The sequence below is a fragment of the Neodiprion lecontei genome, chromosome 7, assembly GCF_021901455.1.
Source record: "Neodiprion lecontei isolate iyNeoLeco1 chromosome 7, iyNeoLeco1.1, whole genome shotgun sequence".
NCBI lineage: Eukaryota > Metazoa > Arthropoda > Insecta > Hymenoptera > Diprionidae > Neodiprion > Neodiprion lecontei.
Genome location: NC_060266.1, coordinates 12,369,642 through 12,396,218, shown reverse-complemented (window position 1 = coordinate 12,396,218; position 26,577 = coordinate 12,369,642). Strand labels below are relative to the sequence as shown.

At 38.1% G+C, this 26,577-nt stretch overlaps 1 protein-coding gene across 2 annotated transcripts in view; it reads right to left on the bottom strand.

The window, feature by feature from the left end:
* Positions 1–26,577, bottom strand: part of LOC107217405 (regulating synaptic membrane exocytosis protein 1) — a 1,749,170-nt gene that overhangs the window by 1,456,277 nt on the left and 266,316 nt on the right. For both annotated transcript variants that reach the window (XM_046745888.1, XM_046745889.1), the window contains exon 2: positions 5,605–5,836. In XM_046745888.1, the coding sequence (XP_046601844.1) occupies positions 5,605–5,640 (36 nt within the window). In that variant the 5' untranslated portion in view covers positions 5,641–5,836. The remainder of the gene's footprint in view (positions 1–5,604; positions 5,837–26,577) is intronic.

Genomic DNA, 26,577 nt, shown 5'->3' with positions numbered 1-26,577 from the left:
CATCGATATTCCCATTGACTAGCAAATACAAGCTTTGTATGAGCAGGGTACGATAAAGCAACGATGATGTTCATCCAGGTATGTCCCTGCGTTCGACAAGCACTGTAGATCAACAATCAGCTCACAGCATAAAGTACGTAGCAAACGGTACGTCGCAACATCGATGACGGACAAAGGCCAAGAATCAATAAATTCTGCAAAATGCCACAAACGATCAATTGAGTATCTTGTTCGATAGGTGGGTGCAGGCCTCTCTTATGTGCGTTCACCCAAGAAGCCAAGATTCGTTACCTACAGAAGTCAGCTGATACTGGCAAAAAACAAAGAACAAGGGTTGAAAAATAGAGAAAACTGGACTTTGATTGTACAACGCATTTCGTAAACAATCCGAGAACTGCGTGACACATGATGCAAACAATGTTTGCCATTCTGTATAACAAATGACTTATCGCACAATTATTTGCCGGCCTTGGTGTCTCCCTTTACGGCCTTGGTACCTTGAAAAGTTGATTGCGTTGTATTCTGTGCGAACTAGTCCCACGTCTGTTCGTGTTTGGTTTTTTTTCTTTTATTGATCACCAGGGGTATTAGAAATTTTTATGCTGCACAATGCAAGCTATAAGGTCGACAAATAATTACTTGAATACTATTCATGGCTTGATATATATTCTTCGAAACATAACTTTGAGTAAAAACATGTATGACATGTATAGTGCTATGTGTTACGTAATTTTCTTTTCTGTCTTTCATGAACATGTAACTATTTTTTCTGTTTATTAGACAGTAAAATCTTTGACTGAAGCAGATTTGGTGTGACACGCGCATTGATAGCTAGTGTTTCAAATATAAATGACCAAACGCAGGATCAAACATTAGCATCGAGGGACCATTTTACTTGAATAATTAGTGAAAAATCACTGAGAATCACTGGGATTCAAGATGTACTTTAACATCGGAAATTACTTGGAGATCTGTAATATGCTAAACATCTTCAAGCATTTGGGAAATATTGGAAGAATAGTGGAATTTGAACTATTTTTGTATATTGGACATCGCCAGGGAATCACTTGAGAATCGTTAATGACTTCAAAGCGAGTCACCCCTTTGACCATCGCCGCCGAATCTGTCCATTAATTTCTTTGTAGAACTTCAAGTTCCATCAAAAGCAGTTTCATAATATCGCTTTAGGAAGATTTGAAACTTTTACACATTAAAATTTAAAGTCGAGTCTTTCAGCAAAATCATAGTGATACCAATTTAACAGCAAAGTATCGTGTGTGTTGATTTCCGTGCTATCAAATGTTGGTCACTTTAAAGTGAAACTCACAAGATTGAAGATAATTCTTGCATGTTTACTCTTGATGTTGCGTAGGTAACTTTCAACGATCAAGTTTTGAGCTACGTGACATTTGTTGATCTAATTTTTTATTTCACAGTGTCTGTTCAGAAACGAGATTTACTTACAATTCCAGTCGATAAACTTTATTTAAAAACTCAATTCGGTATTGATATAGAGATTCCATGATAAAATTTGAATAATCATGGAAAGTTGGGTACCTTGAAACTTTGCACATAAGCTCGATCGATTCAAATTTCAAGTATATGAAGCGATATACATAGCACTGAGTGCTCAGTGTATCGAGCATAGTTAGGTGGATAAATTCGAACTAACAACGTACACCTTGCCAATTATAATTGATCTTCCGGGATACAAGACTTATGAAGCTGCAAATAAGAGAAATCAGTAATATAAATCTCAGGACAAATTTATAAATTTCAAGAAAAGTACTGTTTCGATACAATATAAACAATGTCACTGGTCAGAGTGCTAATGTTAGTTTCTGGATACTGATTCAATGCGTATAATATAATGAATGAAAGTGATGTTCATGATTTTCATATTCATAGGTTCAGAACTAAGTAAAAATATATAAACTGGTCATAATTATTAGACTTCTTTTAATTGGTTTCATGAACTGTGGAGCCCTCAGTGAGGCTAGACGTAGAGCTACTTGTCTTACAAAGCATAAGTTTATACTCATATAATCGAGTAAACTTGGTTTGACAATGTATGGCACCTTCGAACTAACTGGATGCTGCGATGAAATCGTTTTAAAGTAACTGTGATTTTGTTCCAAAACAATTCTCTGCATTTCTAAGTTACCAATGTGTACCAAAAGTAGTTTACACGTAAAAATAAGAACAAGTAACAAATAACTCTTTAGTACAAAAAATAATGATACCCCTCCAAGAAGCATCTTTAGTGAAAAATCTTTCGCCAAGTACATACAAAATCTGGTCATTACCAACAAAAATATCTTCTGTGATCAAAAATGTATGCATGTAATCGTCTCACAGAGAAAAAAAAGAATCAATTCACATACTACAAGTGCATGTCTGTCAATTCACAATGAAAGCACGATTGAATCTTAACCCTTAGCTTCCATATCTCTTTGGAATCACACGGCTGTTAATGGAATCAAACTAACTCTAAACAAATCTGAATTAAAATGATGATTAAGTATGAATTAAAAACGAAATAACTCATACTTCGATGAAAATCCTTAAAAAATTAAATTAGTAAGTAATTAGGTGATTGTATGCATACATTTTCGATCAGAGAAGATATTTTTACGGGATATCTTATTTTTAATGTACTTGACGAAAGGTTTTTGCACCAAAGGTGCTTTCTGGAGGGATCACCATTTCTTTGAGTAACTAATCTGTAATTAATGGTCAGTGCATCTATTAGCTTCCCACTTAATTTGCTCTTTCCACGGAGGCCTTTTACTTTTTTTCATATTACGTAAACGGGTTTCTATTCGTTTTTACTCATGATCAATGTATTCTTTCTTAAGAACTGTGGAGTTTTCTTAATGATTAGCATCTAAAATTCCGTTGAATGTTTTCGAGTTGCTGTCGCCAATGTAATTTGCGTATTTAACGTCAAGTGAGTTTGAGAGCGCTGAACATCTCAATAACTGCGTCCACCTCCATCTTTTCACCCGATCCTTCGTGATTCACATTGTATTCATTGGCATGATTTTTTACTCACTCAGCATATTCTGCGGTATCTTTTTTTTAACTCTAATATTCGCATGCTTTACAATACTTAGATTACACAAAATAATTGGAAATTTCACTGGTATTATAGACAATTGGAGCAACTAAACCGTACAACAACAAGAAACCTTTGCTCCTCCACGTGACGTTACCTGATACTGTAATTCCATTTTTATGTCCTTTTTTGGTACAAATTACTTTTTCTCATTTTGCAGCATTTGAAATGCTTTTCTTGCAAATAGTATCAGTTACAATGGAAATGTTTCAAACAACTTTATTATAATAAGAGTGAAAGATGCGTCAGAACAGTTCCATAAAAACACCAAACACGAACTGCCAGCAACCTCATGATAATTACAATTCTGCATTGAATTTCAAAGTAATTACGAATAAGTAGGTAACTTAATAATTTTGTTTGTTTACAATTTTCACAGGATACTACTATTTAAAATCCCAAGTCTCGCTTGCCACTTTCAGAAAATTTCACTACTGATTTACATTTTTTACAATCGACAAAATTTGGAAAAGCAGAAAAAATAGTAATATATTTCATCGTGCAAGACCCAAAAGAATCGTTTACTCCAACATCATATAGATCTTTGAACTGTTTCAGTTTCTTTCAGTGGTACTAACATTCAAATTATCTGAGGCCTCTAATTCATGGCGGTTCGACGATCGTCTTCTTAATATTTTCCATTTCTTTCGGGAAGTACTTTCTTATCCTTTTTTTTATTACTATACACTACTTTTTCACTCACGCAGAAAATTAAATTAGACACTGCTACCAAATATTGAAAAATATTATTATAATCAAACTTGCAGAATAACGCAGAGAAAAACACGTCTTGTGCGAATAGCGTCCTTTTTGAATGCCCGAATGTAAATATAATACTGACGCTACACAGACGCTTTTCATTATCTGTGTGTTAAAAATAACCTCTATGTGTCATCCAGGTGAATCTCTGACACAAAATCCTCTTAAGATAGCAAATGCCTTCATTATTCCTTGCCGTTTACTTGCTCCAATTCTCCCAAATTAGAGCGTGCTGTAGTTATCATAAAGGCGCTCGTAGCGGACCGGGAGGGACTGCGTCAAAATTTAAAATTCAAATACTTAGATATGATTCCCGTCATAATTTTATTTTAAGTATATCATTTGTCAATTGTTAAGGCAACCTAATATGATCCACCAGGACAAGTCGTTTTCAACCCCTCATTTATTTTTTTCATGCACATTTCACAATGTAAATATCTGACTCTGCTGATCTTAGAATTAAATTATACTTTTATTGGGTTATTCGTCCGACCCAAGGCTAGTTGAATTTTACCCGTTTTTCCCTTTTATTTTAATATCCAACTGTTATTCTATTACGAAATTTTCAAACTTTGCAGTATTTCACCAATTCTTTTCGTTCTAGAACAAATTTTAAAAACATGTAGGGAATTTGTATTTTACTTGGAAATGAATTTGAAAAATTTACTACCCTTCAAACTTGTGATTATGAATCCTAATTTAATGGCAATAATGAGTGAGAGATACTTTACTTGAAAGGTCAGAAGCAAATCTCCAGACACGAAAACTATCGATGATGACCTTCTACGAACAATTTAAAGTTGAATATCATAGAACAACAAAATATTTTCCTGTATGATTTTAAGAAACTCTCCATTTTGATGGCTCAATTCCTTTTCAAATAACGTTGATGTCACGCTCGGTCGGACGTAGAACGTTTTTCACTGAGGTGAAAAATATCAATATAATCGGAAAATTGTTTCTATTTTGGAAATTGTCTTTTAATTATCCTCTCATGAACTTAAATGTCAAGGCTTTACTAAAATGAGAAAAGAAACAAAAAAAAAGACGTTCGAACACAAAAAATTATGAAAAGTCCATTGCTATACGTATAATTTCCCTTTCTCGAGAAATTCTACAACGACACTCCAGGTGATAAATTCTCTCAGCGTGACGACCTCACTTGTCATACAAGACAGAATTTGCAGTGTCACAAATCATTCCTAAAAGTCCGTACAATAATATTTGCGTATCGGAAAAAGGCTTTAGTGAATTTTTTATTTACATAACGGAAAGGAATAAAACTCTATCTCTTGAAAAGAAATGTAAGTCAAAGTAAGGAAGACTTATGTAAAATGTACATAAAAAAATAAATAAGCCCGCAATTTCCGTTGCTTATACTGAATTCATAATTCGTTTGAATTGGCTTATTCAAGCTACAGTCATGCCAAAATTAGATATAACCGCTTCCGGAATGTACAATTTCTGCCTCTCATTCAAATATTTCAGACAGAACTGACTGCCGAGCGATAAGATTTCGTCGCAAAAGCTGCCTCATCTACACATCCCCCTGCCTTCGTTTCAAGAACAGATCAATATGTGGGTTAAACGGTGGACACAAAAAAAAAATTGAACGGATGTATAAAAGTACTTTTACAGATTTGTCACTTCTTCGACTAAGAAAGAAAATTTAAAATGTAGCAGTAACTTCTTTCCATCTTTAATTTAAATGTTTAATAGTGGCTTACCTTCTTCATAAACGACATCACGTTTGTAGGCAACATCTCGGATGGGTTGACGTGGAGTCGATGATGGGGGTGTGATAGTAGTACGGAAAGTGGGTCGTTTTCGGCTGTCGTTCTATTAATTCAGGTCACAAAACAGTTCCTTCTTGCTTAAAATTTGATAGGGACACTCTTCACATAAAATCACGTCACCTGCTCGTGCGTGGATACATCTTTCATCAAACGCATGCCGAGTCTGTAAGAAAAATTAATAACATGGCGTTAGTATTGTGTTTTGGTAAATTAAACTTTCAGGTAGAAGCAAATAGAACAGTATTTGACATCACCCGTTTAAATTTAGTTGACATTTTTTTCAGATGACGTCAACACTTTCAATACTCAATGTCTGCATTTCTGACTTTTACAACTATTTTAAAGATATGAATCATGAGTATTCTGAGCGTTTCATAGTACCACGACTTTTGCAATACTCGAAGAATTTTTGAAAAATTCGTTTTTTGTATGGAGCTTTCTAAGATCCGTCGAATCATGAAGTTACGAATCATCTCCATTCGTTCAAAAATATAATCAGAATATAAAATTGTCTAAAATAATTGTTCTTACCTCCTACACGATTTTAATACATTCCTGATCAATTTGAAAAAGATGGATATCGTGAACATTGAGTCTCGTACATTTAAAATTACCGAAGTACTGAAAACAGGAGAGAAGAAAAAATAAATCCGCCATACAACCGATGTTGAATTGTAACTAAAACAAAAATATAAGTTTTAAAAATGTTTTGAAAATCTAGAACGATATGATGAAGATATAGAAAGCTTTAAATATCTCTAACTCAGAACTAGCGGAATATAAAAAACGCAGTTTTAGAGGTATTTCAGTATCACCGAGAAAGTTTCAATCGTATCAAAAATAGTCAGGTCCTAACTTGGTCGACTTATGGCAAGAAATTTACTAAATAGAATATTAGGAATCATAGAATGATTGGGATGATCTAAGCAATTGATTTACGCTCATATAATTTTATACGTATGGATACGTATACAAACAAGTTGCAAGAAAATAGATACATTCAACAACGAGCTATACTGTAAATTCCCGAATAAGTGAAATGATAACTAGGAAGTTTCTTTGATTCTCGAAATAGTCCGGTTGGCCTTTCAAACCTCACTTACGCTCGGCTTGTAAACGCGTTGATGGGGGAAAGTGGGACAAGTGATGGAGATGAGGATGGAAATACCAGAAGGAGGAACACTCCAAATAATACAATTCGTTGACGAGACGGTGCTTATGACAATGAAGAGGGAGAGAGAGGTATAGAGTCAGAACCTGCGATCGATACACGATTATTGTAGATGGTGTGGGGGGAGGGGGGAACGCATTGATTGTTCACCCTATATTTCTAACCGGAAAGGAGAGGGGACGGGTCGAAGGGGAGTTAAACTGCTACAAGTGGTGCGAGAGAATCGATCATGATGTCTTGTCTTCCACTCCTGCCGACCTCATAGCCCTCGTAATCCTTTTGAAAGAATTCCGAAGTTATGTACGAATATTTTTGAATATATGCTATTAGAGAACAGAGTAGAGCAGAGGTGGAGAAAAGGTGAAAATTCTTGTAAATATAGATTACTTATAATACTCTATTATGGACATAGAGGTATCCGGGCATTTTGATTATTCTGGTAAAACGCTATTTCTGAGGTCAACGATAGAAGAAGAGAACATAAAAAATCAAGTATCACCGAATATCTTAAACGCATATTTGACTACATATTGACGTCTGATTGATGCTAATAGATGTACTGTTTCAAATTAAAAAAACATGTTGTCTCCGCGAATCTTCGAAAAAATGTTTATTATTTCGTCGGTGTTAGTTGCGCAGTTCTTTGAACAACACTCCACGGCTTAATTCTTTTTTCTACTGACAATTGGAGCTATACTTTGTGACGCCGGATTTTTAATGTCCCTGACTAGCCCAACGAAGTTCACCAAACGCTTACCATGTTCACAATAATTTGACGACCCGCGATAAAAGTTTTAAAACTTATTTCTAGAAAACATATCACGAAATTTTGTTAGTGGCTTGGCGTAGTCAACAGACCTCTCGATCGTCAGCTTCGTCAAATCTCGGCCGTACCCATTTGCACTAGATAGCTTGGTAGTGTGGACAGGGAAGGGTTCAGGTTGGGAGAGAAATAACCGGCACTCACAACGCTACGCAAACTATTTATTAATTTATTAAGACCATCAAAAAAATTACAAACACAATCCACTTAAATGTTCTTTAATATAGTGCATATAGAAATCCTGCAGAGGTAAAAATTATTACGTGTGCGCAAGGATGGACAATATATATATATGATATACAGCTAGAAATTTTTTGAAATCTATCAAATTTGACGACCTTGTATGTAGTTATGAATATGAAATATGAACATGAAATATGAAAACATAAAAAGCATAAAGTAAAGAACACAACGCTAAAGTAGAAAATAGCAAAAAACTCATGCTACATTTTGCATTTTGCAGCTTGCACTAGAATACTTCCTTTCTTGGTAATTAACTAAAATTTAAATAAAACTGAAAATCAAGCCGACAGAAAGGAATAAATTTATACATTGTTTGAAATCAATTGTTCGATTTAATATTTTTAAGATCCCTCTCCTAATGCTTTTAACTCTTTTGGAAGTTCATAAAATAATCTAATTACCATACAAATATACATATATTGTAAAGGGGCGTTTTAGAGCCCCTGCCCCCCCCCCCCCCCCCCCCCCCCCTCCTATCACAAGGACACTAAACTAAAGGAAACCTCCGAAAACGCATCCCTGGTGGGGCACTCCAACGGAATTTGATACAAAATAGGAAATAACTAGTAGTAATTAATTCTTTCTTTGTAAATTCTATAATTTCACGCTCCGGCGCAAGCGAACAAGGTACTAGGACGACGATCCCGACCACCGAGGAATCAACAACTACCGATGACTACCGTTTTCGGCTCCAAAAGACCTTCGTTAGCGACGATCCGATGTAACACTGGTTGCCAGAAACTCTCGTATCACTACGACTGCCGGCGTACAAGGATATGAAATCCTCCCGACAGCCGAGTGACCATTCCTCCTGAAGAAACCAGCCGCCCACTTTCCCGGATGCCGTAAGGACGGCGTAAAGGGCAGACCGCAGCCTCCCGTTCCTGGACTTCCCGGCCAGGCGCCTAACCGACCTATAAGATCTATATTTAAGAGAACGCTCTAGCGTTGAGCCATCGCTCCGAGGACCGATTCTACGTACCGGTCGGTAAGGACCATAATCAACGGAGCCATAATCAACGACTCTAAGTTGCATTAAAACATCGTGTGACTGCATGGTCTCCCTGATAGATCGTGGGCAGCTGGCCACTGCCCATACGACGAAATCGGTGGAAGCGAACACGTTGTTACTGTAAGTCGGCGCCTTCCATTCGGTAACTTTGACCGGGAGGCATCCTACGTACCTACATGCCTTTGTCAGAGGGTCCCCAAAGATAGGTATCCTGGACAGTAGGATGCAGCTATCGTAAATTTGTATGAGTTGGTGTCAACAGCGAAATCACGGGCAGGACACTACGTGTCATCTATCGGTAATTGTCGAAGACGTGTAACGCACCTAGCACCGATATTCGCCACGAAAGGGATGACCCAATTATTGTGGGAAATAAACAACCAATCAAAGGAAGAAGGATCACCCGATCACAGTGGCGGGATCGGTGAGCCGAACTGTGACCGCCGCGCGCCGTCTATTCTACGTTCGACCCACCAGGAAATAGCTTTAATATTACTTCGCTATCGTTAATTTCCTTCGGTGTCACATTTTTTTTTTCTTCTCCGCTATCTTTGTCATCCGTTCATCGCTACCGTTGTCTAATATCTTCACCATCGTTTATACTACCGTTAGCTTCGTTCCTTCATTTTTATCTTTCATTTGTTGTTAGCCGTTGAGTTACCCAATAAACATTGCTGGTAAATAAATCGTAAGAAATTCGTCGAAAAATAACGTTGTATATAGTTGAATAATCGTTAAGCACATACGTTTTTTCTTGTGAAAAATGTCCGCCCTGATACAGGTTTTTTCGACTGCGCTCATCAACGTTTTCTGTTAGTGATTATGATCCGGATATTCCCACGGTTGAAGTAAACGTCGAAATTACGGTTTTCGGAAACGTAATGAAACAAGTATGAAAGAACGCAATTTAAATGTTATCGTAGACGTTTAATATATACCTGTTATAGCCACCATTTTTCGTGGTTCAAACACGTTTAATAAGCGTGTTCATTGGAAAATTTTTTTTATAATAATACACGTACTTAATGTGTGTTGATTTAACGTAAAAACGATATCCGTAAACAATTATTATACGTTTAATTGAATACACTTAATCAAATATCACGCGGTTCCGATAAACGTGTAACAACCAACTTGAGAATATGTTTTCGGTATAATTTTTCATGTACTATATTAATGCACAAGCTGTTAAAAGCTTCTTGTATGGTCAATATGGACTTATCTCAGGGGTTAGATGATACAGCAACGCTCACATTCTTAGCTATTTCAGTAATGGTAACTTGCACCAATTAAATGATATTAATTATTTTACATCCACACCTATGTATTCTTATGAGAAATACAGGACAACTAAATGAGATAAAGCACACACCTTTGCGAAACATGATATATATTTATTATAAGGTACTTTCATCCAAGGCAACAATGACAATAGTTACATTGCACACGTATCGAAATATCCGCTTTAACAATGTATCTGAAACATAACAGTAGTTTTTTATATACCAGTTTGTCTGTATCGTTGATGCGGACATTTTATTATGCCAACGATGTAACTGTGTGAATGTTGACTGGGATGTATAAATAAACATACAGTCTTTTACATATACGCATACCTCAATTGTATAGATGTACTCACAAGAGTATAGAAGTATAGCAAATAGTAAAATTAAGTAAACATGAACAAACAAAAACTTATATCCGATACAAGAGGTTTGATAACAAATAAAACATGAAACAAAATAATCATACAATGATTATACCCTAACGAGGAAAATTGTTAACTTTCATCTCGGGACTAGGTAAAAAATCACAATCCTGACAAAGTAAAATAATAAAAAGTATTGGCACATTATTTCAACACAGAACACAGATGCTATAGAGGGCGTCTTCTAGGTACGCAGTACGCAAGTTTTAACCAATATTGGACCGCAGTTGGAGTATTAACTTTCCTGATATCACTGCTAATCCGTGAAACTTGACTGGGATGTAATATATACACAGTCTTTTACAAATACCTACATTGCATAGATCAGTTATATCGAAGGCTCACATAAACACGGACGTGCACTGACCTCGGAAGTTGGTCAAATTAGACTGATTCACTGATCGCGTGAGCTGAGAGCCTTCGCGAACGGTGGTGGGGGGGCATTCTGGCGCGTCGTCCTCGGCTCTCAGCGTGCAGGAACCGTACGAGTTACAACACGCTGACCTAGCGAGCCAATCAGAGGCAGAAGAAGAGGCGCGAGTATTTCACGCTAGGACATTCTCGATTCTTCGCGACCGCTTGTCGTTTGACACATGCGCTCATTATACGTATATGTAACATCCATGGTACACGAGCTTCATCTACGGCCACTCGCTTTCCTAGCATGGGTTATTCCAATATATACATTATGGTATAGGAAAACGTATGTTTTACAAATAATAAAGACGCCGCGAAGGGATGCACTTATATGCTCAACTACGTAATTTCTTGGTGACCTTTGTAAAAAAATCTGTTCATCGATTTTTCAACTTTTTTTCCTATGTTGGGGAATTAACAATAACACAAGGAAAAGAATTTGAAAAAATGGAGGTAACATATTGTTCTACTTTACAATATTACGTAGAATAAAATTATCACTTCTAGTGTTATGTCACCTGAATTTTTTCATATTTTTGATGATACTTACTAGTTTATCGAATGAAAAAAAAGATTGGAAATCGAATGACCAGTTGTTTACAAAATTTAAGGTAATCAGAAGAACGTGCTGAGGAGGATAACAAAACGTTGAATTTTAGTCACTGCTAACATGAGAAAAACTTGAATATAATGATTATAGTTCCAAATTCAAACATCGCAATATGTAAGTAAATGATGTAAAAGTTGATTCCTGCCCTCACTATGTTGAAAAGGGTAGTATTCTTGGATATGAAGGTCAGAAAGGTACGAAACAAATCTTGTTTACGTTTCGGCCCGAGTAGGTATATAATTCTGTGTATCGATATGACAAGTCTATGTACGACGTAATTTTCACGTATTACATGTGATCAGTAGATCAAAAGTGTATTGACTTAATTATTAAACAATTAATGAGAACATATTGGCAAGGTATGGTAACTATACGAAACGTTAAACTTGTGTTACTGGTGAAGGAATAAAATATGTATATTAGCTGTTCATGAGACTAGAAATATAATGGATTTTACCACACGCTTATACTACGGATCTCGCTTACCACAATAAAACGTTGATGATGGAACGCAGAAATTTTGTATTTTAATACCTACAAATATACCGATTTTTAACGAATTTAAATTGACAATTGAGCTAGTAAACAAAACGTTGATTATTAGTCTAGAAACCGTTGTTTAAATGTTGTAGAAAAGCAGTGAATGAAACGTTAAGCTTGTGTTACCGGTGAAGGAATAAAACATGTATATTAACTGTTCATAAGACTAGAAATATAAACGGTTTTACCACACGTTTATACTACGAATCTCGCTTACCACAACAAAACGTTGACGATGAAACGTAGAAAATTTGTATTTTAATATCTACAAATATACCGGTTTTTAACGAATTTAAATTAGCAATTGAACTAGTAAACAAAACGTTGATTATTAGTCTAGAAACCGTTGTTTAAATGTACGTGTAATGAAAATCGTATAATATTTGTGGAGAGACAACGATTAATATTTTACTGAAAAATTACCGTATATCGAACACGGTAATATTTTCTACCTATACCATAATTATACGACCTTAACGTTTCTTCAACCACATTTTAACCGGCTCATGTTTACTGGGTACTTTTAAACTAAATTCATTGCTTGCATGCCGGAGTCACCGCTGACGGTAAGGCTTCTACCTTTTTGTTATATCGTTATGAAGCTGTTCATAAAATCTATTTTCTTTCTTATCGTATTTATTTTTTCTTGGTTGCATCGTGTGATGCCTGTTTCTATATGAATCGTGGTCCACGGCTCTGAGTTGCGTTAAGCCGTCATGTTAGTGCGTGGTTTCGGTAATTAGTCAACCCCTTCCCTTCTTATCGACGGTGGCAATGTTTAAAAATGAATAAAAAAGATTCAGAGTGAAGTCTTTGTATTATCTGTTTGTAAATTTCTACCTGGCCAGGATTTACGCTTCCTCTCACTGTTATGACACGTCTTATATTATCAAACTACGTAGATCTACTAAACCTTCTTGACCCAAACTCGTCTCTCTCTCTCTCCCTCTTCGTATCTTCTCCAATTTTTAATATGAATCGTCACAATGTGTGCTCTGCATGTTCAAATGGTAATGAGTGTGGGTTTCTTCGGATTGACAAAGTCAGCGAGCCTGACCTAGGATGTTACAGGAAGGGATTCAATTTTTTCGTTAGCCTGGAAAAGTAATGAAATCTGGCGTTTCCAAGGGAGTAATGCAGAAGCGTTTACAGACTCAGTTATGTTAACATGCAGAACTCCAAAATTCCTGAGCAAAATATGTCCTATATCAGATTGCTCAAGTAAGTGCCGCAATTCGTCGAAAACATAGATTGCTGAAGTCAGGCACGGAATCTAGCTCAGAAATAAAGCGACATTTTCAAATCAGTATTGAGTCCGTTGCAAGAACTGGTAAATATCACAAAAGACACGAAACCTGTGAATCAAAAACTGGAAGAAATTGAAGAAGAAATAAAGCAGATGAAAAATGAATCGAAAAATGATGGAGTGTCGGGGATGGATGATTCATTTTCTTCGACAGGAGATAAAACAATTACAGAACTAACCTGTTGACAAAACAGAGAATAAGCATTTTTAAATCATGAGAAGTGATATAAGAAAAAGTCAAATGGACAACGTGTACAGGGTACGCAATCTTTCAAACGACAGACCTATGATTATTGACTCGTTAATAAGTTTTGAGAGTTGAGAAATTTTTGTTCAAATAGAAGCCAGACAGGTTTTATATGAGCAATGAAGATCAGGAAAATTATAGAAACCTAATACTCACCATGCACGCACTTAGAAAGTATTACAAATCTGATGAAATGTTCAGAGGAATAACAGTTAAAAATAGAAAAATGTCGTTGCCGAATTGTTAGATGATTTCTTATCACCTCGGTGGAAGAGTAAAGTTTCACTTCCGCAAACTATGATTACTCGACAAAGTGTTGAAGCGGAATACGTTTTCTGGAATGATCCTAACAAGCAAGTGAAATGTTTTCGTCTACTTCCAGTATTTAAGGCGGCGGGAAATCCAAATCACAACAATGAAACAATGTCCATTGTCGAAGAACTACGCAAAGCAGGAATCATTTATTAAGCAGCTTCCATCGCCTTTGAATTCATTTCCGAGAGTTTCGAAAAAATATGAAATGTTTTCATAACTTTGGACTGTTTCCGAAAGGTTGTAAAGAAGGAAAAAATTCACAAAAGGTTAACGAAAGATATGAAATGTTTTCAGAAGTTTGCAAAAGTTTCCAAAAGGTTTCAAACAGTTTTGAAAAGGCTGACAAGATTTCCAAAGGATTCAAAAAAATTCAAAATAGTTTATGAAAGTTCAAGTTCCAAAAAGATTAGCAAGAGGTTGACAAAAGTCTATAAAACCTGACACATTCCTACAAGCTCGTACAGTTCAAAGACGGAGCTTATCGTTGACGTACAAGCCTTCTGTAGACTTAGACAATACCTTTACGTTATAATTTGAGCTATAATCGAAAACGTTTTTTTTTTCCAATGAAGTTTTTTTTTTTGAAAATATTCATGATTTAATTTCACACCCTTACCTTAGTTGTTAAAAGAGGAATTTTTATAGTACCAAGTTCACGTACGATTCAACCTTGCTCTCTATCGTTGACGACGCTGTACTCGAACCGAGTTATGTTTTGCATTTTAAGAGCAACAGTTATCCAATACCGCGTATCCGAGGCTCGGGTTGTAAATTACATCAGCTGCTGGTCAACCTTGTACTCTATCGTTGACTGAATTCGCTCAAAACCTCAGCGTAGAGTTCACATTATAGTTGTGAGATTCAAACGTAGCTCGACAATCTTCATCTTTGGTGTTTAGAACAGCACTTTTATCAATACTCTTATAGATTTAAAACTCAATTCGGAGTTTAATTTATTTCACCGAAGTAGAACCTGCATAGATTGCACTGTTCACCTGTTAGATTGTGAATTTACTGAAACATATGGTCAGATGAGGGTGAACAGGATGGCTTACTGCTAAGTGACAAGTACATATAATTTTAAACTATTTTATTTGAAAATCAAAGTATCAAGTGCAAAATTTTTTGCGTCAGGTGTTTTGAAATTTTTTCACATGTAAAAGAATTCCAATTTATTGTACGGTCCTCACAGATAGCGCAGATGCAACCAACTGTCGTTGTTAGTCGTCAACATTCTCTTGAACAACTCTTCGTTCTCTTTTAAAGCTTTCACTAATTGATTCGTGATGAATACCATGAACGCGTCCTTCAGATCCGTCATTATTTTGTTCCCAAATTTCTTCTTGACTCGACAAATTCCGCTGATTCGATGATCAAAGTAGGCTTCAAGATCTGCAAGCGTCTTCGACGAAAGAAACGTCTCCAGCCGTGCCACTTTGTTCAGTTTCGAGGAATGAATGATTCTAATGGTTGATACGTATCGGACAAAATGCTTTTGTGAAATGATTCAGTTTAGATTTGATTTATAGCAGATGTTTCCTTCTTGAATATTCTTTATCAACTTTATTCTTCATCAATTCTCGTCGCGTTTTTAATTCACGTTGTTTTAAAGTACTTGTCATTTACAGAAAGAAGGGCTTTAGGCTAACGCTGTAGTTTCCAGTGCTGAATTTATTGAGATCCTCATCACGTGCATTTGAAACGTAGTGTGTGTGGGGGGGGGGGGGGGAGAATATCACGTGTTTGATATTGCATCGGACTTTGGACTCACAAACAGTTCTTGTAATTGTGAGTCATGGGGAAAGAATACCACGTGATTGATATCACAAAGCCGTCCGGATTTACAAAGAAAATTCTTGGAACTGTTAGTTGTAAAATGTCACATGACTGATACCACATCAGAATTTAGACTCACCAACAGCTCTTGGAATTAGTAGTCATGGGAAAATAATGTCACGTGGTTGATATTACACCAGCATCCAGTTTGGCGAAAAACAATTTTCGAAACCGTTAATCGTGAAATGTAGAATTGTTGACATCGCACCGAAAGCCGCTGGAGGTTGACCAGAACATTCTTGAGATTAGCAGGATGATGGCACGGGAAACAGAAGGGTTGGCGTCTCCGCTATATCATGACCATTGGCAGGGGGGAGGACAGCGAGATTGTTGGTGAAGCAACGTGATATTGACGTTTGATCAGTACAAATGGTTGGTAAGGCAATGTGATTAGACCTCTGGTAGTTAAAATTGTTGATAAGGCAGCGCGATTCTGACCTTCAGGTCAGAACCGCAGGTGTCTATCGCTGTGACGTCATCGCGGAAAAGGGTTTGAGTCGGGGAAGATGTCGTTTGGTGTAGCTAATAGGAATCTTCATCCAGAACCAGCATTATATTCCTACTCTGATCTGGTTTTCGATTACGAGGAATACCATCATTTGATTTTGGCGACATTCTATATATACCGACATTATCCGCATGTGTCATGTTTCTTACTTCGTGCATCAAAGATATATAGCGTCGCGTGGCTGATGATATCTTCTGGTAATCTGGTAATAATATCACCTGGTATCCTATTTGCTGCAACGGACAAATCACGTGCAAACTATGCGAATTGAATCCGCGATTTCGAAAATTTGCTGACGATAATTGTTCCTGCATTGCTTTCTATAGTTCATATACATTGCCTGTATTTTTCTCGGAGCTTGGTGAGTATCCAAACCAAATCAGAATCGTGATTGACATGACAAGAAATTATTTGCGTCGCATTATTCTTATTTATTTTATAAGAACAAAACAAAAAATAATAGGAATAATGACTCCCACAACGCAGACGGCATAATCTAACTGAATCGATACACAACCGAATATTTGAATATACGCAGGATTGACGATATCGTCATTAGGATCGAAATTGCGGCATGCTTATTATTACTACTCATTTCGTTTATTACTTTCAACTTTTCAAAAAGCGAAACTCAATTCGAATAATCGATGGTCAATCGTAGACTATATGTATAGACCTCTCTCATCTGACAATAGACAAATATCAACATCAGATCGCAGTCGGCCTAACCTGACCCCGTCGACACAGAACCTGAAATACAAATATATGTAGGATGGACGATATCCTCATCCGGATATAATTTATGAGAAGCTTGTTATTTCTACTCGACTTATTCATTGCTTCGCATTTTTCAAAAAGCGAAAATTAATCAGAATAATCGTCGGCAAATCACGGGCAACATAAACTTTTTTGACTGACAGTCGAAAATCAATAACAGATCGGCATAACCTACCTCTGCCGACACAACTACAGATTTGAGTATGAGTAGGACAAATAAAATCATCTTTGAAAACGAAATAACGCCGAGCTTATTATTCAAACTCGTTTCATTATTCGCTTTCGACTTTTCAAAAATCAAAAATTAATTCTGGTAATTGATGGCAAATCGTAATCCACATATCCTCTTTCGACTGACAGCTAGTAGGAAATAAATATTGGATCGCCGACGACATAACCTGCAAAGCGTTAGGGAGAACTTCCGATAAACCGACTATTTGACTTTTTTGCTGTCAAATCCACAGTGATCGCATTTTGTTACACGTGGTTTTATGTCAAATTGTCTCAGCAACACTATTCATTTCATAAACTGATACTTCATATTGAAAATTCTTATAAAAAATGTTGAAAATATTTTTTTAAAAAATTCAAAAGATTTCAGAGGAAAAATAGCGTTATCGATATATTCATTTTTTTATTCAGTCAGATGAGGACTTTGAAAACGTTAAAAAAGCAAAAAATGCGAAAATGCGTGATTCTCTGTCACTTACGTAGCAAAAGATCTGAAATTGTCATAGTTCATTCATTTTAATGTGTGTAACAAATTATAAACAAAAATTTCAAATCGAAATTCTGAGGCCCAAAACCTATGCCACTATTTGTGGATGGTCTCAGGTATGGGCGGAAGCTTCTGTTGGTTCAATACGTCTTGAATCAATGAAACTATTACTACTTAGTCACAGGAAATGCTAATGCACCACGCGGTACAATATTTTCAGCGCTTTTGACAAGGGCTTCGAGATTCGTCGTCGTGAGAGACGACGCCAGGCATATGGAAACACGTGCCGCGTTGTACGATCAGCTCTTTACGTTTGTTATTAGTGCAAGCCGGGTAATATGATTAGTGAAAACTTATGGAATAATAAGTTTTTGCGAAGTACGGAAGTATTAGTTGACCTCGCTACTAATTCTATTCGGTTCGTTAGGATTATTTGGGCGGTGTTTGTAGCTCACTACAACCTAACTTCAAACAGTAGGTAATAGTAAAATGTGCCTGTACATCCAACGAAATAGAGGGTGAAGTGAACGCTTTGGATGAGTGGAGGAGTTTGATTTCACATGGGCAGAATTTTGTGTATTTCGTGACCGTTTTTTTTTTTTTTTTCTTGTAATCGTTTTCATGATTAATTCTTGTTATTTCTATTTGAACAATAATTACTTAACTTTGGGCGAAGCTGTGATTACTTGACAAATCAACCACTTGTGAAGAGGGTGGTTTGCACGATGAATTAGTATTATTAATTTATACATGTTGATAATTTTGTGAATGCGTAACTAGAATAAGTTGTCAAAAACGCGAACCTACGGCCTGCTTCAGTGCGAGGACATGCAGCTTTGCTTATTTGGCACACGGCTCTTTGTCGACAAAGATCTGTAATCTGTACATTTTATCCAATTTTGGAACGATTGCGATGAAATAATTCCTCAAAATTTTAAATCGTCTTGCTTCAGAGTGAGGACTTGAAGCATTGCTACTTGTCGCGTTGAATAATATTTGGCAGGAATTCCTATAGTGGAAGTAGTTATGTAGGGGGAGGGTTCTGGCTCGAACTGACTTACCGACCTCAGCGGCAGCTGAAGGAAGCGCCTCGCCTGTAGTCGTTTTGTTACTGACTGAGCGTCGGTGTGTTACCGACTAAAGCTAACCTAACCCAACCAATGTAAACAACAAGATGGTTGACTAGCCTGCAAGATGGCGAACTGACCCGCAAGATGGCTGACTGACTTACAAGATGGCTGACTAGCCTGCAAGATGACGGACAAGATGACGGAGCATGTAGTCGGTGTGTTACCGACCTAAGTTAACCTGACAACCCAACCTAACCTAACCCAACCAATGTAAACAACAAAATGGCGGGAGCAAAATGGCTGACATGATATCGGAACAGTTTGCTAACCTAACCTAACCCAGCCCAGCCTAATGCACATGGAGCCTAGAGTTAAGGAGCCCGAACGCTGTACTATGGATGTGGACCCTGAAAGCGACGAAAAAGATATATAGGCTGTGGTGGCGCAGCTGTCGTTAGTATAGGATAAAAGTATTATTATTTCAGCAATGACCGGGCGTCGATAACGAATACTCGCTTTATGGCATCACCAATGCCACACTTCATATCCTATACTGACAACACAAGCGCGCTCGTGGCTGAATTTCGAACTACAACCAACATATATCTTTTTCGTCGATTTGACGGTCCAAATTTATCATGATTCTCTTATGCCGTTCAGCAAGATCATACAGTAGGCTGAAGTTTTTGGTGGGAATTCAATGCTAGAGTCAAATTCTAATGAATGTCCACAGGTCCAGTTTCCAATGTTTCGTTCTGCTTGGAGCAATCGATGACGATAAGGGGAGCATGGTTTATAAATTACGCTTCGATAGCAAAAGCTCAGCTTCTTTGTTGTAGTAGGTCGTTTGAAACCGAACATACATATCACAAAGAATTGATTATTAAATATCTCAAGATTTGAATTTCCGTAGGGATAACACTGAGAGTTGAGAAAGAGTTTTACGTCTCTAATCCGAAAATGATCTGATTCGCTGGCATTTTTGCGCGGTTCGTTTTTCCTTGTAGTTTAAAATCCTGAAACGATATATCTCGGCTTCTCAAGCTGTGTCGATGTCTTGACTGCCCATACATGCCGCGTTGTTGACGGGAGCATCGGATACACGTACGTTTCCCAAGAACGAAAACTCATGGATATGGCTGGATCCTTGGCGATGTAGTTGAATAACTGGATTTTCGGTTTATCGGCCAGTTTGATGTAAGGCAAGAACCACTCGATTTTATCTAGGGTGATTTTAAAATTTTCCATGGGTGGAGTCTCAATCACAGCATTCAAATCGTTGTTGGATCGTGTGAGAATTAACTCATGTTCAGCATTGACAATAACTCGACAATAATCCTCGGCGAAGCCCAGCACATAATTGAACGGTAAAACAACGTCGAAATTTCTAGCAGCATCGGTTAGTTCGTTATCATCACTCAACCAACCGGTATTCTCCACACTATATTGCTGGCCAGGACTCAAGGATACGTATACCCTTCATAGAGCTGGTGATACCAACATTTTTATTCCGATCAATCTCCACACCGTTTAACTCATAGCGAAGTTCCTCAAACAAATAGCAAACGGCCATATTGATCAATTTCATAACCGTCACCGCAACCACGCCATCATCTTTTGTAATTTTTCCATGAATGTGTTGTGAGCTTTTACCGAGCAATAGACACAAATCTTGACTTTAGACAACAATATGGATCTTATCGTTGTTCTGAAAGGTGGATGATGCAAACGGCTGATGTGCATGAATCTCAGAGTGCGCGATCGAATCGTCGAATGGTATAGGTTTCTGTATTGTTATCGTTACCTTGATGGTAATATACACAGAATGCAGCGAAAGTGAATTCGTATTTTACTAAATTTTCACGTAATCGAAGTCCTAGATATCAAAGAAACCGCATGCTTAGAGGTGTCAGCTTCGTCAGAGATCTCGGCCCCGTTGGAGGCAGTTGGCAACTGATGACGCTTGGACATAATGTCTTGCTTTTATAGCTGCCACCAGTATTTTTTGTCTCAAACACAATTCCCATTATTTCAGAGATATCACATGTAATCGCACGCTTATGGTTTCGCCGCGAAAATGAATTAATTCCCCGTCTTGATCAACTGTTCTCAGCTGCAAGTGATGTATCGACTGTACAGCTATTGGGAGGTAAATGACATTAGCGGGCAGTTCGATGATCTTATATCCTGATTGAACGGTTGAAAAAAATTCATGTATCGTGTGAACTAGACGATCGTTCATATGTGCCGCTGTGGTTATATTACACTCGACGCGCAGAGAGTTGACTTTCAGTATAGCCACCGGTAATTGAGATTTATGAGTGATGTTGCTTGGTAGCTGCGTTGCTTTAAATCCCAATAACTGTCCAATGCAATCCCGCGGTCTCAAGTCCATCGTTTGATTACACGGAATTTCAGCGCTCAACTCGTTGTTGGCTCACAGACTGAGGGGGATGTCTTGGGGCAGCGCTTTGGATGGTAAAGTTACAATGTCTTCAATTTCATAGCTTTCTGTTGGTATTGTGACGACTTTCCGATCAGCATTTGATCGTATTGTGTGAAATTTATTGCAGCCCTCTTCAATATTTGGCATCGAATTGAATGTGAGCAATTTAACGAGTCCGAGAACATGGTTTTTCGTTGATGACAACTCGATTGGGGGCAAATACTGCGCCTCCGGCACGGATGATGCACCCGACAACGTTAAAGTAAACGAATCAGCCTTGACTTACGCTTCGGTCACGCTTCGTCACCCCTTTAAAGTAGCCTGATGAGGAATTTGAGGCGCAAGTGGCTGCAAATCACAGTATTATATTCCTGATATCCCTTATGATAATATTTTACGCTACCAACACCGAGATATTTCATTAGATCTTTGGGCGGTTGTAAATTGCCAAAACTATCAAAATAAGTGATCTGATTGCCATTTTTCATGTATGCAACCCAATGTGTTCCTGGGCCAGTTTTGTCATCAAGATTGATAATTGACCGATCACCAAGAATCTATAATATATTACATACGAGGTCGAGAATTCCTATTCATCAGATTGATAATTGCAGATTCATGCTTTTTCGGCCCCGATTCCGGTAGATCATTTTGCATATTAACACCGCAAAAATTGAAAATTTTCATGTCTTTGGCGTATTTGCGTAGATCAACATCAGTGAGAGCTCAGTGTGGTAGCATTATTAGTTTTTTGTTGGTCGTAAGTACACCCCCATACCTTATCGGTAGGGTTTCTGGTACAATCCTTCACCCAAAGCAATCGCCTCTATTGTAGCGTTATGCCGTTTGACCTCATTTGACTGACGTTTGTTTGCATTGGCATTATTAACGGCTTCAGCTACGCCTGCAGCATCACCGGCTAGAGCTTCGGTGGCACTAAGACCGGCCAGAATTGAAATAAGGAGAGGGAGAATATCTCCGATTTTATAAGGTGGCGATATGATGCGAGGAGTAGTACAGCAAGGCCGGTTCTGAGTACAAACACCTTCTTTACCGACAGAGCCGCTCCCCGCAGCCCGCCAAGCCGCTCCGCGCAGCTCAGACTCAAACCCTTTTCCGCTCCGCGTAGCCCAGACTCTAACCCTTTTCCGCGATGACGTCACGTCCCGCATTCTTCTCCCACGATAGGACTGCTGATGTGTAACATGAACCACTCCGAATTCCTTTCCCACGGTGGGACTGCTGACGTGTAACATCAACCACCCCCACATTCCTTTCCCACCTTATCAACCACGTGACATTCCAAAATTAATGGTTCCGAGAATCGTGTTTCACTTATTCGGATGTCGGTTTGATATCAACCACCTCACATTCCTTTCCCACGTTATCAACCACGTGACATTCCAAAATTAATGGTTCCGAGAACTGTTTTTCACTTACTCGGATGTCGGTTTGATATCCAAGGTCGACCGATAGTCGCGGTACAGAGCCATGGATCTGCGGTGTCGGGTTACTATCGCTCTTGGAATGCCAAAAGGTGCGCGCGCATCCGTACAGCTGCCCTATAAAAAGGACGCTCATCACTGCAAACGATCATTACGTCACAACCTGTCAAGTATACGTGAGGAAAGAGCTCAAGATGGAATCCGCGAAGTGTTTGAGATTGATCGATATTATGGAATCGGCGTTCAAGATTTTATCGGAAAAATCGTCGCCGGCAGAAATTGCAAAATGGATTCGACTCGGAACCCAAAATATCAGGCTTTTGAATAAAATCTTACGCAACAACGCCTCAACGATCGGGGAGAAGACAAGAATTTTGACTACAATTGGAATTCTGAAATCGTTGACAGTCAAATTTCAACAATTGCAGAAAGTGGGTGACGGATTACGAAGCCGACGAAGAAGCGATCGAGTACGGTGTGAAGATTTGGAATCAGCTTTCGAGAGTAGAATTCGAACTGGATCCATCGTCAATTTGAAGCATAAAGATGTGGAGAGATTTCTAGAAGACGCAAAGGTACTAGCTGTGACGAGGCTGAAAAACGCTCTGAAGAAAGACAGGAGCTTGAAAGCCAACGTTATCCTGGCTTGTAAATTTGAACTTAGAAAAGTTGATCGCACGGTGGAAGAGATCAAATTTTTTAATACGAGAAATGAAATCATCCTCCAGACAACGGATATCAGCGAATGGTTCATCGAAAACGCGACGGAGCGTTTGTTGAAAAAGGTGGAAGATTTCCAGGAAAAGGATTCAGGCTGGTCGCTGACCGAAATAATCAATTTGACTGTGAATATCAACAAGTACGTGCCACTGCGAGGCGGTGTCTTCACATACACACCACTACCCAAAGATATTCAAGTTAAGAAGGCTGTCGTCAACATCCGTAACAGCGACTCGTATTGCTTCCTCTGGTCGGTCACCGCAGCTCTGTTCCCAGCCGACAACAACAATCCCAGCAAAATTACTTCGTATCCACATTTCAGCTCAGTGCTACAATACGACGGTTTGCATTTTCCAATGTCTCTAGACAAAAACACCATTTCAAAATTTGAGAAGCTTAACGGTCTTTCAATTAACGTTTACGGTGTAGACCAAGGTGATCGGAAAAAAAGTGAAATAGTACCGATTCACCTGAGTCAGAATGAGTCTGACAAACCTACAATTCATCTTTTGGCGATAGAAACTGAAACCACTGACGATGATGATGATGATGAGATGGAAAATTATGAAAAAAATAGAATCTTCCATTTTACTTGTATTCGAAATCTGTCTCGTTTAACGAGTTCCCAAATTTCCAAACGCGCACATCAGACGTGGTTGTGCGATAGGTGTCTGTCTCATTTTAATTTCGAAAGATGTTTGTTGAAGCACCGAGCTGATTGCATGAATTTAAACAAAACCAAAGTTATTCTACCTACAGATGAGGAAAAAATACTCAAATTCAAAAATTTCAAGCACAAAGAAACCGTTCCATTCTGCATCTACGCGGATCTCGAATGTTTACTGCAACCCACACATGAAAGTTTTGGGGAAAATAGAATAATTTATCAGAAGCATCTTCCGTATAGTATAGCTTACTATCTACATTGCGCGTTTGACGATTCGCTTTCAAAATTCAAAATTAATCGTGGAGAGACTTGCGTTCAATGGTTTGTGAACGAGTTAGCGGAATTGGCACATTCGTTGGAAGTTTATTTCAAGACTGTTGTACCGATGGAACCACTAAATTTCAATCAAATCAACGAATTTTATTCAACGACAGTGTGTCACATTTGTGAAAAACCGTTTACACTCGCAGACGTGAAACATCGTGATCACTGCCATTTCACGGGAAAGTACCGTGGTGCTGCTCACCGAGGTTGCAATCTAAATTACCAAAATTCGCACATTATCCCAGTGATATTCCACAATCTGTCGGGTTACGATTCACATTTTCTGATCAAAGCACTGGCCACATCGTTCGAGGGCACAACTGAGCTTCTACCCGTAAACAAAGAAAAGTACATTTCATTCACAAAATACGTCGAGGGGACAGATATAAAGTTTAGATTCGTAGATTCGTACCGCTTCATGCCCAGTAGTCTTGAGAAATTAGCAACGTATCTCGGTGATGATCAGAAATCAATCACACGAAAATTTTATCATAGCTCAGATAAATTTCAGTTATTGACCAGAAAAGGAGTGTTCCCGTACGAATACATAGACAGTTGGGAGAAGCTCGAGGACACACGGTTACCATCCAAACAACAATTTTACTCAAAATTAAATGATCGGGATATATCAGACGACGACTATGCACATGCATGTAAAGTTTGGCAAACTTTTAACGTTCAAACTTTGGGAGAGTATTCGGACTTGTATTTACAGACGGACGTGTTTTTACTGGCCGACGTTTTTCAAAACTTTCGACAGAGCTGTTGGACGACGTACAAACTGGACCCGTTACATTACTACACAGCGCCCGGTCTGTCGTTTGATGCAATGTTAAAATGTACAGGCATCGAACTCGAGCTTCTCACCGACATAGACATGGTTATGTTTCTCGAAAAGGGTATTCGCGGTGGTGTGTCACAGTGTTCGAACAGATACGCAAAGGCCAACAATAGATATATGGGAGAGGAATTCGATCCTGAGGTCGAAGAATCTTACCTCATGTACTTTGACGTTAATAATTTGTACGGTGCGGCTATGAGCTTTGCTCTGCCATACAGTTCCTTCGAATGGTTATCAGACTTCGGACAATACGACGTTCTTACCATCTCGGACGACGCGGAGTTTGGTTACATACTGGAGGTTGATTTGGAATATCCTGAGGAACTGCATGAAATTCATAAAGATTTACCACTGTGTCCGGAGCACTACATACCTCCGATCTCGAATAGTAAGCAACCGAAATTGACACCCACGCTATTTTCCAAGAAAAACTACGTTGTTCACTACCGCGTTTTGAAACAATGCTTACAATTAGGCTTAAAATTACTCAAAATTCATAGAGTTCTCAAATTCAGGCAAACCCGGTGGCTGAAAAAATATATAGATTTAAATACCGATTTGCGAAAAAAATCTGACAACGAATTTGAGAAAAATTTTTACAAGCTAATGAACAACGCAGTTTTTGGCAAAACTATGGAAAATGTTAGGAAGTATAGAGATGTCAGGCTGATCACGAAATGGGATGGAAGATACGGTGCTAGAGCTACCATAGCCAAACCCAATTTTCACAGCTGCACCGTTTTCGACAAAGATATAATTATCGTTGAAATGAGTAAGACGAAAGTCAAGTTGAATAAACCATTGTACGCAGGTTTCTCCATCATGGATTTGGCTAAAACATATATCTACGATTTTCATTACAATTACATTGAGCAGAAATTCGGCAACCGAGCAAAATTAATGTACACGGATACCGACAGTTTGATTTACAATTTTACCGTCCCCGACATATACGAACACATGAAGGAGGACTTGCACAAATTCGATACTTCTGATTATCCGCTCGACAACGTTTACGGAATACCTCGAGCAAACAAAAAAGTTCTCGGCTTGATGAAAGACGAGAATAACGGGAAAATCATGCTCGAATTTGTAGGATTAAGAGCTAAGTTGTACGCATTCCGAGTCTTGGGAGATGAGAAAGACAACAAGCGTGCCAA